We start from the raw sequence: 15,022 nt of genomic DNA, 5'->3' as shown, positions 1-15,022 counted from the left end.
GTGTTGGCAGATTCATGAGTTTGGGATAGGTGAAAAGAAACCTTGGCCAAAAAGCCTTAGACTGGGAACAAAATACTCCGAATAACTTTTCCAGTCTGTTAATTGTGGGTTTTGCGCCAGATGATTTGCTGACTGGGATAACATTTCCTTTAAAATAGCATTTCCCAACCTGGTGACCTACAGACGGTCCTCGTTTTCGCTCCTACCGGGAGCTGGCAAGGAGCAAAAATGTGGACTGTCTGTGGGTCCCCAAGGACTGGATTGGGAAACATCGAATGTGCAAGGGGGTGAAGACATGGGTCTGGTATGCACCATCTACTTATTAATTAGGATTAATCAAAGAATTCTTCCAGCCATAACCAATCTGAATAAATCACAAGGTTCTGGCAAAGCTTAAATGACAGCTGCAAAAAAGGAGGAGGTCAAGGGAGTATCTTGGAGTAATAAGGTTCTCTTTTATATCCTCCCAGTTTTTTTTTCGTCATTTACCACAGATATTCCAGAAACAACCGGACATCTTATAATTTCTGTCTTTTAAACATTTATTTTATCCAATAAGCTTTACCCCCGCCATTGCACCTGGTGCGTAGGCGATTGCTGGCACGGAATCCCGGATAACCTACAGACTAGAAAGATTAGGCAAAAATAAAAATAATACACTGTAATCTTGGTTTACCACTGAGGTGATCAAAATCCTGGGTATCTGACTCGCTGCTCCCTGTGGCATGTGGTTTGCATGACTCCCCATGTGCCATCACTTGCGTGTTTCTTGGGGCAAATTCAGGCATATGGGTTGCACATGTGAAGCTTTAATGTGTCATGCAGGCCATTCACACTCCTCTCACTGCTTGTTAAAGAAAATCTGGGAAAATCTAGCAAAGCACTTTTTTTTTAAATCATTGTTTCGCCCAGCTGTTTGTCTTCTGGGTTGTGCTGTTGCTTCACAAATCCATGATTTGGGGTTTGAACATTAGCCTCTGCCTTTGTATGTGTGTGGAGTTCGTCTGTTCCCCTCATGTCTCCCTACAGATCAAAGACATGCATGCAGGCTAAGTGGCATTTCTAAATTGCCTGTAGTATGTGATTTTGTGCATGTATGTGACCTTCCACGTACTGGCATCCAGTTGAGCTTGTGGGAGTTTTATTTACACAAAAATGTTCTGAGGGCAGAACGAAAAATGATTGGTCATTTCTCTGAACAAATCAGATTGTAGACTAGGTGGGTCCAAGCAACTACAGGAGGCGGGACTGACCAATCAGATGTCTTGGTCACACTTCATCTAGTTGCTTAGACCTACCTCCTCTACAACCTGACTGGTTATCTCTCTGAATCATCACTGAATTGTTTTTCGTTGTGCCCTCAGAATATTTTTGTGTAAGAAACTCCCATGAAAAACCAGTTGAGGGTATACCCCTGCTATGGACTTCAGGCCCTCTCAAACCCAGGATAGGAGTTTTAAGATGGATGGCTCTCTCCCAGTACTACAGTAAAATTACTCCTTCTCATGCTCTGGCTAGCTGTAGCTATGGAGTTTTCCAACAAGGTGTTGTGCAGGCTACACTATAAGCACTTAATACTTGTATAAATCAACTTTTCACAAAACAATGCCTCCTCTATGAGGGACATGAAGTACTTGATGTACTTGAAGTACTTATTTTTATGTTATGATTACGGTTATGATGGATTCCTTGAGAGATATCTTAACAGCCAGAAAAGTTGCAATGGCTGTCACTGGTAGGCCCATCTCAAGACTTACTCACCTAAGTTACTATCTTACTTGTTATTTCATAAAAATATTTCATGCAAAGTGGTCCTGCATGATTTTGGAAAAAATTCATGTGATCATTTTTTGTGATATATATATATATATTGTGATATTTTATAAAGCAAAAAAGTAGTTGAAAAATTACCTGAAACCAACTATAGCTAAATAGGACTTATCTACCAATAGAGTTTGTCAGATAAGTTGTTGCCACGAGTTGTGCTGACACAAAGCGTTGCTGATCACTTGCTTTTGCTCAATATCGCCTCTATGGAATCCAAAATATTTCCATACTGCGGAAGGCAAATGATTTTTGATGACCAGGTCTTGTTCGCTTTTCTCCTCCTTACTCATTTGTGTTAAAATTCTCACAAACGCGCCACACTGCTTATGAGTGAGTCTGACAGCATGGATGAGAGATATGAAATCATAATCTTATTAAACAACAATCATTAAAAATTGAGAAAAGGTCACCAATGACCGAGCAAAAATGTTTTAGCGAAACTTATTCATGATCTCCATTCGACAAACTTTGGAAAATATCATAAATCACGGTATAATGGCTGCATGGTATGAAAAATTAGATGCCTGCTCAAGCCTAATCTGACCAGCTGACCAAGCCGATCCTTGCAGTATGACAGCTGCATGTGCATCACATGCCATGTCCATATTAACATCGCACATTGTACAGGCCTAGTGAAAAGTATAAACATTTCCATTCCTGTTTTTTAATACCATGCATTTTAGTACAATTTAGAAATTGTTCACAGATCAGACAATTTATGACGTTTAGCTAAGCTATATATGACCATGTATTTGTGTTGTACAACTACTTCATTTTATTGATGAAATTGCATGGTAGCTCAGCTTCACTGGGCTTTCCTCCCAGTACTTTGGTTTCTTCTCACAGTCCAAAGGTATGCAGATAGACTAACTGGCACCTCAAAGTAGCCTGCAGTGTGTGTGTGTGTGTGTGTGTGTGTGTGTCTGTGTGTCTGTGTGTCTGTGCCCTGAAATGGACTGGCATCCTACCCAGGGTGTTCCACCGCCTTCTGCTCTCTGTTGCCTAGACCAGAAGATGGATGCCTGAATGCTCTCTTCCCTGCTCTGTCAGGAAACCTCGCTTTGGTGCAGTGTTCGCTTGAGTTTCAGAAGGAACATAAAAAAGAAAAAAAAAATCCCAAACTCTGGCTGATATCTGGACACTCAAAAAGAACACAAATCAAACTTGCATGCCTGCTCCAGAATGCTCAGCCAACTCCTTGACTTAAATTCCCAAAGAATCAGACATGCATACCAGGACACTGACCTAAATATACAGTAGCACTGATGCACATGCAACACTGGTGAAAGGATGACATTCAGCAACACTGCACTGAACACTGTCAGAATGTGAACTCACTGGAACAACACAGCTGACCAAAATATCCCTCCTATGCATTGTTGGCTGAGGGCATCAGGCCGCTGTGTGACTAAATGGGTTTGGGATCCGTGCCCATGTCCGGAAGGTCATGGGATTGAATGCGTGTTCCATGTAGGACCTTTAATCCCAACTGATCCGGGGGTACTGGCTGACCTGCGCTGTGACCCCAAGCCTTTCTCACTTGTATTTTGCTTTAGACAAAAGTGTCTGCTAAACAAGCAAGCATAATTTAAATATTAAAACAGGATGATCAGGTTGAGGTCTGGGATGCTGCTCTTATTGCCCAACAGCTAAAACGGTTTACAACTGGACATTATAGTTGATAAACCTTCACTGATTCATAAAACACAAGAAATATAAAACCTTAAGACAGGCTAGTCAGAGATTTTGCTAGCAAATCAATAATTGCCATTGACACGTTATGAATTTTGATGATGCACTGACTGATGCACATGACATGACATAGTTAATACCAATAAGTACACATTTAATATTAATTAACTTCTAGAAATTTCAAGAGAGTGAACCCTTCAAGTAGTTCCACTGTAACTTGGCCGGGTATCACTTGACAAAGAATACAAACTCACCTCAATTGTGGGTGGATCCTTCCTCCTCCCTCGAATCCAAGCTGTGGGAACATCAACATCACATGTAAGACACACTGTTTACAAGACACCACCCGGCCTAATGCACCTGCAGTAGATGGACAAGAAAGAAACAGTGCAAGTAGTGTCTGCTTTGCAGGTTCAGAAAAGCCCAACAATCTAGAGATTCTTCTAGTATAATTCTGACATTTGACAAAATATCTGAAACCTGCATATTTAATATAATTAACCAGCAAACTACTCCAACATTTCTCGCTTCATACTGAAACACTTTTCTCTGTACTTACTAAAAAACCTGCCTGTTTTTGGGGCTGGCTAATACAGTCCCTGACAGAAAAAAGCCAGGAGTATCACAAAAGAACAAAGCTGCCTATGTTTGCCAATGGGGAAGATCACATGAAAATAGTACATATTCAGCCCAGTGAGATACAGTAAATGCTAGAATCCAAAGTCGGAAGCTGTGGGAGCATAAAGCCCTATTTGAATAATTTCAGCTTTGTGCATATCTCAAGGCTTCCGCTTCCCTCTGAGGTCTCAGTTGTCAAGCTGAATCTGTGAGCAAACGGTGCACCTTCCCCATGCCTTTAAAGCTGCTTTCTCACAGAGCTCCACCTCTATTTTCACACTGGTACTCTAGCTTGCGGGGAAGATAGAGGGCAGGTGCCGGCATTACCCAAGTCATTCCCCCACGTGCACACCCAGGAACGGGACCCCGCCAGAGATAGCTGGCTGCTCAGGATCCCCACCTCTTTTCATCCCCGGCTCATTTAAATTCCGATTAGCATGCAAGAAATTTTCACGCCGCTTCAAACAGCGAGCCGTCGTGTAACGCACATCAATGAGCGCGAGACCAACAATTAGAGCTTGCATTAAGCCCTAAATGGTGCACTTGGGGAGGGCAGACAGAGGAGGGGGAGGGCCAGGGGCCGTGAAATAGGCAAAGGAAGGAAATGCTAGCAAGCAGAAATGGGGGGAGTGGTGACGGCTTCGTTGCTGGATGGCCACCTGGTGTGCATCAAACCGTGTGGCAGATATAAATAAACCGAAACTCGTTCAGGGAGAAGCCAGACATATGAAAGAGACGTGTTCCATCCAACCTGCAGAGGCTCTTTTATACTGTCACAGAGATATCTATTTAAATAGGCAGAGGTAATGACAGTGCAGATCAGCAAGCAGGCCACAGACGTGGCGTTTTGAGCTGGTGTCTCCTGGCTTTCCCTTCTCGAAATGGAAAAGACCCAACCTATTAAAACAGCACATCAAAAGCACTGTAGTAGGCCTGAACATTATTTATTCTACTAGAGAGGAGCGCTGGCTCTGGAATCTGCTTCTGTATCAAATGCACCAAGTTGCATCTTCAACAAATCCAAAAAAGAGCTGTAAATTACAATTATAGATGACTTAAAAACTCATTTACTAGAGCATCGATCTTCCAAAGCATCCATTCTATGTGTGCTTCATTTGGAAGATCTGTATTTTGTAATTGCTACCTTGATTGGTAGAAAAGCTGTGTAGAGCTGCTTGAAAGTTTGTGAATTGCTAATGGAGCGGTTGAAATGTCACATTTTCACAGTGTAATCATAGTTCAATCAAAACGCCTTTTCATTTGCAAAAGAAAGTGTTCACATCTTGTCATTATACATTTGTTTACAGGAAATGATGCATGTAACAGAATAAGTATAGCAAAGAAGAATCCGTGGATCCAGAAAAACAAGTGAACTGCAAGGTTGATTAACTCTGTCAATGAGGGAAGTGTAAATTACTGGGTACCAAGTTAAGCAATAAATAAGCCAATCACCAGGACACATTCTCTTTGGCTCTCTTATACATAAACATATCACATCTGGATTCACAAGTACAGGTTAGGGTAACAACTTGCTAAAATACAAAACTTCTTGAGAACTATCATGAAACATGTTTGCATTTATCCATCCATAATAAGAAAAAACAACGCCTAAGAACTGGGGATGGGCCGATCCACATTTTTTCAGTTCAATCTGATTCCGATACACAATACTAGTACATCCAAATAAAAAAAATGTATGCCAAAAAATCTTTAATTAGGCTACTAGAAACATACATAAACATACACAGCGTGTGGCTCAGTGTGCTGTGCCTGTAATCAGAAGGTCACCGGTTCAAACCCAGCCTCAGCACGTCTGTGGGTCCTTGAGCAAGGCCCTTAACCCCCAGCTCCCTGGGCGCTGCTACGGGTGGCTGCCCTTCGCGGACAACTTACTCTGCAAAGAGCAAGTTGAGGGAGGCGTAAAAACAATTTCAGGTATCTATTATTATTAAGGTTCCACCTCGTTTGTGCATCTTGTTTTAAGTGTTTTTGAGGCATTTAAAGTTCAATTTGAATATCTACCAAAGGAGGATACGCAAGTGGCGAATGCTTAAAATGCCCTGCAACCTGACTGAGGTAAGTGTCACTTTGTTGCGACAGCAGCCTGTGTATTACACGTTGCAGTGAGTGCGCAAAACACCCCAAGTTAGCGATTCACAAATCATACATTGATTTTTTTTCAAATCACTCGCGTTCTTTCGCACAATTGTGTGCACTTTGTTTAGTGGGATTTTCCACTAAACACTACTTCTACCTCTCAAAATTTTGTTTCTACGCTACTAATTGTTGTTTCAAGCGTAAAATACTTCCAGACCCTCACCCTCTTATGTGATGTTCTTACGCTCCTTGAACTGCAAAGGATATGCGCATGACATCACAGTTGGAGGAAGTCACTGTGCTCACACCCACTGAGTGGCAGCGTTAGCGCTCAGCATGAATGGCACAAAAATCACATCTAAAATGGGACAGAGCTGTTGTGCAACTTATTGTAAAAATTGATTTAACGATAAATTGGAGCTATCTTTTTACAGACTGCCGAAAAATAAATAAGTATCGGACGGGGATCGGTCACATATGGCCGATACCCGATCCAGCTAATAGGTATAGATCAGTGCCGATCGGTGCATCTCTACTAAGAACCCCAGGACCAGAAGAGCGGATCTGCAGGCCACCCTGAATGTAGATGTTCATACTTCAACAATACAACTAGATAGCATCTGTATTCGTGAGAGGTTAACCAGGAGGAATCCTTTGCTCTCAAAAAAGACTATGGCTGCTCATGTTAAGTCTGTAAAACACCACCTAGATGCTTTTAGATAGATTTTGGAAGTGAAATTCTTAGGAGTCTAAAATGAGGTATTTTGGCTACAACCAAAAACACTACATTTAAACGCCCACTTCTAAAATAACTTTGTCCCAGCTGTTAAATACCATGTTAGGAGTGTCATTGTTTGATGCTGTTTTCTATCTATGGATGTCGATGACATTTGTTGAACAAACCAATAATTTTGAGCCGTACAACGTTCTGGAAGAGAACGCATGGGCTTCTATCCATGAGTTAAAGTTCCAAATGGGTACTGCAGCATGACCATGCATATGTACTAGAAACACTGATTAAAACAGAAATTTCATGTTCTAGAAAGACTGAACTAAAGGGCCCTTCCCAACAGTGGCAAAGCAATTCCGAAAGCTGATTAGTCATTTCTGGAAATGCTCAGTTGCATTTAGAACTGTGAACCGCAGTTTGCTGCACAAGTTTACTTCTGCACAAAACAATTGTTTGAGTTTATCTACACTGTCCATAATAAAATATTAAACCTTACACAAAGATTTTAAGATTTGACCTATGACCTATAAAAGATGAAAGGTCTGCATATTTACAGGAGCAATATTAAGTGTTTTCAATACATTCCATAAAATGAATTTTGCAATGGGTTTAGAGGAAAAGGTGTAACTGGTTTCATTTGGTTCCAGTGCATTATCTACATGTGGCAGATGAGTCTAAGAGTGATGCATCATTTTTTTCACATCAAATGAACTCCAAACCATAAATACATTGTTTTTGGTCTGATGGCGGAAAAAGTTCTGGCCTATGAATGACATTAGTGTCATGCTCATCTTACCAAGGGGAAGCACACAGGCTATATGAATGGAGAAATTGGCATCTTCAAACACTGAGCCTCCCAGTAGGAAGGAAACACTGCAGTAAGAGGCAGCGATTACTCAAATCGTTAATTTACATTAGCTTTGCCTTTTAAGGGAAGATCTTAGTGCAATTATACAGAAAAAAATGTACTTCAGAACCACATAGGAATCCTTCATTCCCTTAATAAATAAGACCTATATAGTGCCTTAAGTGTGTGTCTTATGTGCACTTAGAACATGGCTAAGGATGGCAAATCTGATCATATTTCATTTCTCCATATGCTTTTCCATGTGTGACGAGCAGTTTTAAAAAAAAAAATTTAATAATGAGCTAACCATGTTTATTTGCGATTCCCAGTAATAAAGTTTTGCATATTATTTATATTTTTGCTATGAAAGAACAAACAAATTAAATCTGTCAAAATAATTTATCAAGTATCACCCCCCACCAGGTATTTTTTCCCATCTCAAAATACAAATTTGCATTTTAAAGTCATGCATTTCATTGGGGGTGTTTTATAATAAGTTAAATGGATTGCCCCATCTATGATGCCCTGTGAGTAAAGTATAGTAACAAGATATTGAGGTTACTCTGTCACTACTTTTATAGCCCAAAAAACTGCCCTACTGGCTGTTAAAGTTCACACAATCAGTCCCACAAGATTTTCAAAACAATTATGCAACTAATTATATCAGAATGTCAAATAGTAAAACCTGAGCAATATTCCCCTAACCTACGAAAATGTGAGCTGAAGCATAAAACAAGGTCAGTGTTCAGTGAAATCCTTTTTTTCATTCTGCTGAATTAAATGCCAGTGTTTGATGTTTTAATTATGAAAGACAACAATGATTAACACTGATTATTGAAACAAAGCTCCATCAGTGTTTGCAATTCAGTTGATTGACCAAGACCACTCCTGACTTACCTCACCATACATGATCTGCGTTATTTAGTATTATTTGACAAATTTAGTATACTGTATTGCTGTTGTTCCTATGGACCAGCTTTGCCTTATCGGTATTTTGTTACATTTGAAATGCAATTAATGGATTTTCCAGCATCTATAGATATATAGGATACAGATTTGCTCACTGCAAAAAATAATTCAGAATTTTTCAGTCTAGTTATATCTTCATTTATAATGACATCCACATTACAGATAGATTTAAAGCTGGTTTTCTTCAGCAGCACAATTACCTCAGAAAAGTAGCTCTTTTTGAAAAACTAGATACACCTGGCAGAGAAACAATTATTCCTCTATATCAGCGGTGGCCAATCTTATCCGCAAAGGGCCGTTGTTTATGCAGGTTTTTGGGGTAACCTTTAGGTCAGCTGTTCAAACCCAGGTGTGAGGACTCCTCAGCCAATCAGTCCTCTCATTAGTAACCTGATAAGGGAGTTGCAGCGAAAACCCGGATACACACCGGCCCTTTACGGATTAGACTGCCCACCCCTGTTGTATACCAATGGCTCCCGACCTGGTACTCGGGGATCCCCAGCAGTCCAGGTTTTTCTCCCTACCGCCTCCCTGCAAACAGTCCATATTTATCCCTCCCAGCTCCCGGTAGGGAGGGAACAAAAATGTGGATTGCCCGGAGACCGACCTGGGAAGCACTGCTGTATACACATGTGACAGGCTGATCATCGGATAGGTATCCACAGACCTACAGTTAATGAATTCCAGCCAGCTGTGATTCAGCTCATTGCCTTGGTGGAGAATTAAACTGGGTCTGCTAGGGGGATATCAAACTAATCCTGAAGAAATAGGCCTTCACATTTGTAAAAACACCTTTGTATTTGTGCAGTTTTATTTTGTTGCTGTTTGTGTTTCTTTTCTCTTTGATGCTTAAAGGGACTTGGTTCCCATTTCCTATTAAGTTTATGACGAATAATAATAAAATGTTTGATGTAAACAAAGCTCTCCAGTATCTCAGTCCTACACATGTGGTAGGTCTCCCTGCAAGTCTGTTGCTCTAACAGTTTGATGAAAAACTTGTGTATATTACTATGCCTATAGGACAAGGCAGATTGGGTTCTGCACTTTGAGATGGATAGAAGATGCTCAGAGAAGGGTTTGTCACCATTGATGCAGACAACATGCAGTCTAGGAGGGCTGACCTGAGCCCTACGGCTAGAGTGTTGATGCTATGTCACCTACCTTAAGAAATAGGAGGATCTGATACTGAGCTTCCTCCAAAATGTGAGCCGAAACTAGGACCCTGGAGGGGAGACCACATGACTGCTACCAATTGGTTGTGTACCTGTGGACCTGGAGCTGCTAGAGAAGCAGCCATCTGTTCTGCCTGCATGCACACCCCAGCTCCTGTCCTTTGGAAGGGGAGGGTATTACCAAGGTCCCAGAAACCAAGCTGCTACAACGGCAGCTAGCTTGACGATGGACAGTTCAGTGCCTTGGCAAATGAGCTCCCAAAAGGGAAGATCAGCCTCTTTCCTCCACATGCTGAAAGATCCAGAGGGAGCCTGAGGAAATGGAGTGTGACAGTATATGGAACCCCAAACACTGTTTTGCTCCCTATATACCAAACCATGGTGACCAGAGAGAAGCTCAAGCAAGCTGGATTTCCTTGTCATCAGCACAGCGAGTACAGTTTAGCCACAAAGGCTGAAAAGGGATGCCTGGGCCTCCAACAAGGAGTGCCGGCGGCCAGTAGACCTTGGAAGAAGGTGGAGGGAATCAGCCACGTCAAAGTACAGATCTAAAGCCAACAGGGACGTATAAAAAGATGGAGGCCCGATTCCAGAGAACTTCTAGAGAATGAGAAAGATAAGCAGCAGCAATCATGACAGTGTAAGCCGGCAAAGTTACTAGCGTCACTCGAGCCCTACTGTACCCACGGGACCCACAGCTGCAGCCGTACCCAGGAGAGGAGATCTGCTGTCACCACTGCAGCATCTACCTTGTGTGCAAGGAGTACAGCTGTGTCCACTGTAGACACAGGTTAAGGACAGAGCCCAGAGCTGGCAAATGGTTATGATTCTCCCTTTCCACCGGGGGCAGCATCCTGTCATTGAGGGAGAACCAGCTGGGGATCCTGTCTGGTGGAGCGGTAATACGATGCACCCATTCACTTTGGTTAGAGCAGTCCTTCTGGCAATTTCAGACTGAAGAGAGAGGCTATACCCCGTGCTCAAGAAGGAGGAGGGCCTGGTAACCCCTGCACCGTTCTATCTGTATGCCCTCTTTTGCAGGAGCAGTTAGGGACCCCAGAAACCCATCAAACTTTGCAATGGGCAGCCCTTCATTCAGTCAATGCAGCAACCTTATAGCTCATCATTTACTGTCTACATGCTGTTCAGGCAAAGCAGGTGTCATGTCCGGAGTCAGACGTATTCCCAGACGTGGCGAGAGCTGTCAACAGCCTCATTGTGGGCATTCCTGGCAGTGCCCGACACTGAGGATCGCCGCTAGTACTATGGCATTCTTAGTGCCCACCTGTTCTCAGGGGACAGGGTATCACCTCCACCATCATTTCCTCCCCCCGTCTTGCTGCCCCTGAAGGTGTGGTAGAGTGCAGTTGAGTTACAGGCAGAAAGACCGTAGTTAGAATCAGGGGACTGTAGATTCCACTGGGAACCAGAAGAATAGCTTTGGCACAGGATATTTGGATAATCAGTGCAGCTGAATTTTTGACGTAGAAGGTTTTGGAACATCTGTGTGTCCCTTAGGCTCTCGATTTCATGGGGTTCCGTTGGGCGATATTTCGTATATCCACTGACCGCTTATTTCATGATATCCAGCTGACCTTCACTGGAATAAATCAGTTCTTAGAGGTTCGAATGGGGTCAGTTGTGTAGACTGGGGAGTGCTAAAAGAAAACTTGGACAGCTTTGAGAAGACCACCATTTAAAGTATCTTTGGTCTGTGTGTTTCACACAGTTATTTAGTTGACTGTTAGGGCCTGTTCGTGTGTTTAAACCCCGGCCTCATCCTAATCGTTAAGGAGACAGCTGCTCCTCCTCAGAGCAGGGGACAGTCAGACCCGTCCTGCAAGACGTCTGCATTCTTATCAACTACATTTTTTAAAATTCACCTTTCATCCTCAAAGATCATTATTACCAAAAATCATTACTGACTTACAGAATTGTCTTTTAAACTACATATAAAAATAGCTAGTTTAAAGTTTAGAAATATTTCCATTTCCCTTTAAGATACACTCCAGTTGCAGGACTCTGACAGTTGGATCTTACATTCAGACTGCAGGTTCCAATTCCATTTCACCGTGACTGTGCTTACAAACACGCTTTATCATTTTCGCTCTCATATCTTCACTGAAACCAGGTCTCCAGCGGCGTGCCACCCATGCTGGCCGAACTGACTCACAGTCTTCTGTTTTTTTTTTTTGCTGAACCAAGGGAACTCTCCCATTTTATCCATCCAGTCTCCTTCTTCTGCCCTTAAAACCATCCAGGATTCCTCTTTACTTTTACCTTTTTTTTTGCTGCTATTCCCTCTATCCTAACCCTGCCTTTAGTCTCATAAGAAGTACTGGGAGATAGCTACTTTTAAAAGAACGACTAATTAGCAATACTAATATTGATTTAAATATAGCAGCCTAAGGATCTTCATCTTCTTCGTGCCGCTTTTTTTGGCGAGGGTCACAGTGGGATAAGATGATAAAACACTAGTACACAATATATTTATGGACATTCTTCCCTGCAGGGAAGAGCCATTACTGCGGTACCACATCACCACTGATCTTTCAGTTATAAAAAGCCTTTTCCCTGGTTAACAGCGGGGTTATAAAACAGGACACGTGGAAATTCAGGATTTTATCCTGTTACCTACTAATCTGGCCTTGACACTAAAGCTGATTTGGCAAGATATCCCCACCAACCCCCCCCAAAAAAACCCCAACATTACCGTCCCATTCGGAGGGGATGCTTCCTTCCGTATACTCAGATTCTACCAGCTTGGAAGGCTCCACCATCCTCCTTGCCCGAACTGTTCGCCCTGCAATACAAAGGCAGAGGGGGTGGTGAGGAGGGGGGGGGGGGGACATGTTTAAAACATGAAGCCCCGCACATGCATCTGATGATGCGCTCTGCTGCGTTGACAGAGTGCGCCTGATTGGCTCCAAGCCCAAGGACTCGGCCCGATTGTCCGAGTGCGGCGTCAAAACATGGCTACGGCTTCCAGTCAGCACGGCCGGCACGGCGGCGGAGCTGCGGCGAGCGGACAAAGGCAGCGGGGGGGATTGCGCACACAGGTGTCGGACAGCGACACCAGCCTCGCGTGCGGGAAGCGGGCGGGAGGGAGCATGCAGGCTTACAGAGCACATATCACAGTGTCATGCGGGTCTCTAACAGACGCCGGCGAGGGGGCATGAGCCCTCGGACGGATCTGAGCACGGCGGCGAGGAGGAGGTGCAGAACACAATGTGCGTTCCGAGGAGCACAGGTGACGAGCCTCCCTACAGCAAACTGATGTACTGTATCTAATTAGAGCGCCATAAAAATTCACAGTGGGGGTGGGGCAGGGCATCAGTATGCCTGCTCCCTCTTATACTTACAGAATAGAAACCCTTCCTATATACCCTCATTCTCTGTGGCTGCACACCGGATAACCTAATATACAGCTAATAAAACAGTTCTTATATAATGTGTATCCTATACACTACTATTTAACTACACAGTAGCTACATTTAGATGCATACATTTGTTGGATAGCATACATATACAATAACAAATTTGGCTGTATATTAAAACAGGTAAATTATAAAGCAACTAACATAATATACAAATACTGCATCAGCCTAGTATTAATGAAAGTCTACATCTCATATATACATTAGAAAATGGTGCAGTATGGATGTTACTTTCTTGCAGAAGGATTTGCAGGTTTCCCCAAACCGACGGCGTTCCTGGCTAATCCTTGATAGAAATCTTGTTGACCCTTCTAGTCTTTGAATCAACCTTCTTCGAGACAGCGTCTTTAAACACTTACCAGCTGTCGCAGACGGTACAAAACTGTGAAACAGAAACGGCCGACTTGCACCGTTTATGTCAATAATGTATGAGACCAGTGACGGGATACTGTGCTGCTCTAGGTTAACAAGGGAAAAGAGACAGAAGAAAAAAAAAAAGCAACTCAAACATATATTTGCTGGCTTTTTTTAGATCTAATCATCCTGGTTAATTTGTGACCCCATTTTACAACCTTTGAACACACAGATCTGGAATATATGCAACGGGCACTTTGATCATGCCGTGGTGAATTACAGTGAAGGCGTGGATGATGCAGGATATCTACATTATTTCTGCGAGTACGCTTCCTAAATTAAGAGCCTTTTATTCATTTGTGGCAGTGGACATGACAAAGCCAACAGAGGGAAGACGCCCCTCCCCCATCACATGTGGTGCTGAACACCTTGCGTCACGGCTTACAGTCGAGATTCCAGCAGCGTCAGTGATGGGTTGGACCCTCACTCCAAAGAGTATAACTAAGGACATGAAAGATGGGTCTGTGTGGGTGTGTGTGTGTGTGTGTGGGGGGGGGGGGGGTCTGTCTGTTGACATCACCCCCCGTTTATTCTCATCAGCTCTGACCTGTCTGCACTCTTTTCATCCGTGAAGTGGAGACAAGGATGACGGCCGTTGCCGTGGCAGCAAGAGCCGGCTTGCTCCTTGCCTTCCATATGTTGCCGTTTGTTATCAGAAAAAGTCGCCCCCCACCATGAAAATTAGCTGATTCCGAGGAGGAAAGCAGAAGGCAACCTGAGTGTGGTTTTGTACGACACCAAGTCATGTGTGCATATGTATACAAACACATCTACCTGTGTAATTGCTTGTAAACTGGATTCAATGCATCATGCAAAAGGCCTTTGATGCTCAATTCAAGAACTGCAAGGCTAACTCCGCACTCCAAAACGACCACTGGTTCAACTGTTCTTTGCATGCAATGCTTTGCCTGCAGGGCTGGGATCTGGAACGTTCCAAAGAATCCAGGCCCCTCTATAAAGGCCAAGTTGCACTAAGTGATGGGATGATGGATATTGATGCCGCTACCTGCGCACGCCTCCCCTCTCCAATTTCTTCAGTGATGCAGGAGACCATCTCTATGGCAACTGCTATCGGTAGATAACATTTGGAGTGACAGCCTTTTCTTGTGCTCTGTTTAAGAATGGAGGAACATCTGCAAGCTCAGACAGCAAGGTTTTGAGTGCATTAAAGGATTTTTTTCGGAATTAAAAATAGAGCTTTTCAGTTTTACTAAGGAAA

At 43.0% G+C, this 15,022-nt stretch overlaps 1 protein-coding gene across 4 annotated transcripts in view; it reads right to left on the bottom strand.

Annotated features, from left to right (window-relative positions):
* ndufaf2 (NADH:ubiquinone oxidoreductase complex assembly factor 2) overlaps positions 1-15,022 on the bottom strand; it is a 36,313-nt gene that overhangs the window by 3,029 nt on the left and 18,262 nt on the right. For 3 of the 4 annotated variants that reach the window (XM_023803096.2, XM_072708311.1, XM_072708312.1), the window contains 2 exons: positions 12,666-12,755; positions 3,774-3,814 (listed from right to left, as the gene is read on the bottom strand). In XM_023803096.2, the coding sequence (XP_023658864.1) occupies positions 3,774-3,814; positions 12,666-12,755 (131 nt within the window). The remainder of the gene's footprint in view (positions 1-3,773; positions 3,815-12,665; positions 12,756-15,022) is intronic. The other variant, XM_023803099.2, reaches the window with a different exon arrangement.

Source organism: Paramormyrops kingsleyae, chromosome 2 (assembly GCF_048594095.1).
Source record: "Paramormyrops kingsleyae isolate MSU_618 chromosome 2, PKINGS_0.4, whole genome shotgun sequence".
Classification (NCBI taxonomy): domain Eukaryota; kingdom Metazoa; phylum Chordata; class Actinopteri; order Osteoglossiformes; family Mormyridae; genus Paramormyrops; species Paramormyrops kingsleyae.
This window is presented reverse-complemented; position numbering and strand designations above follow the sequence as displayed.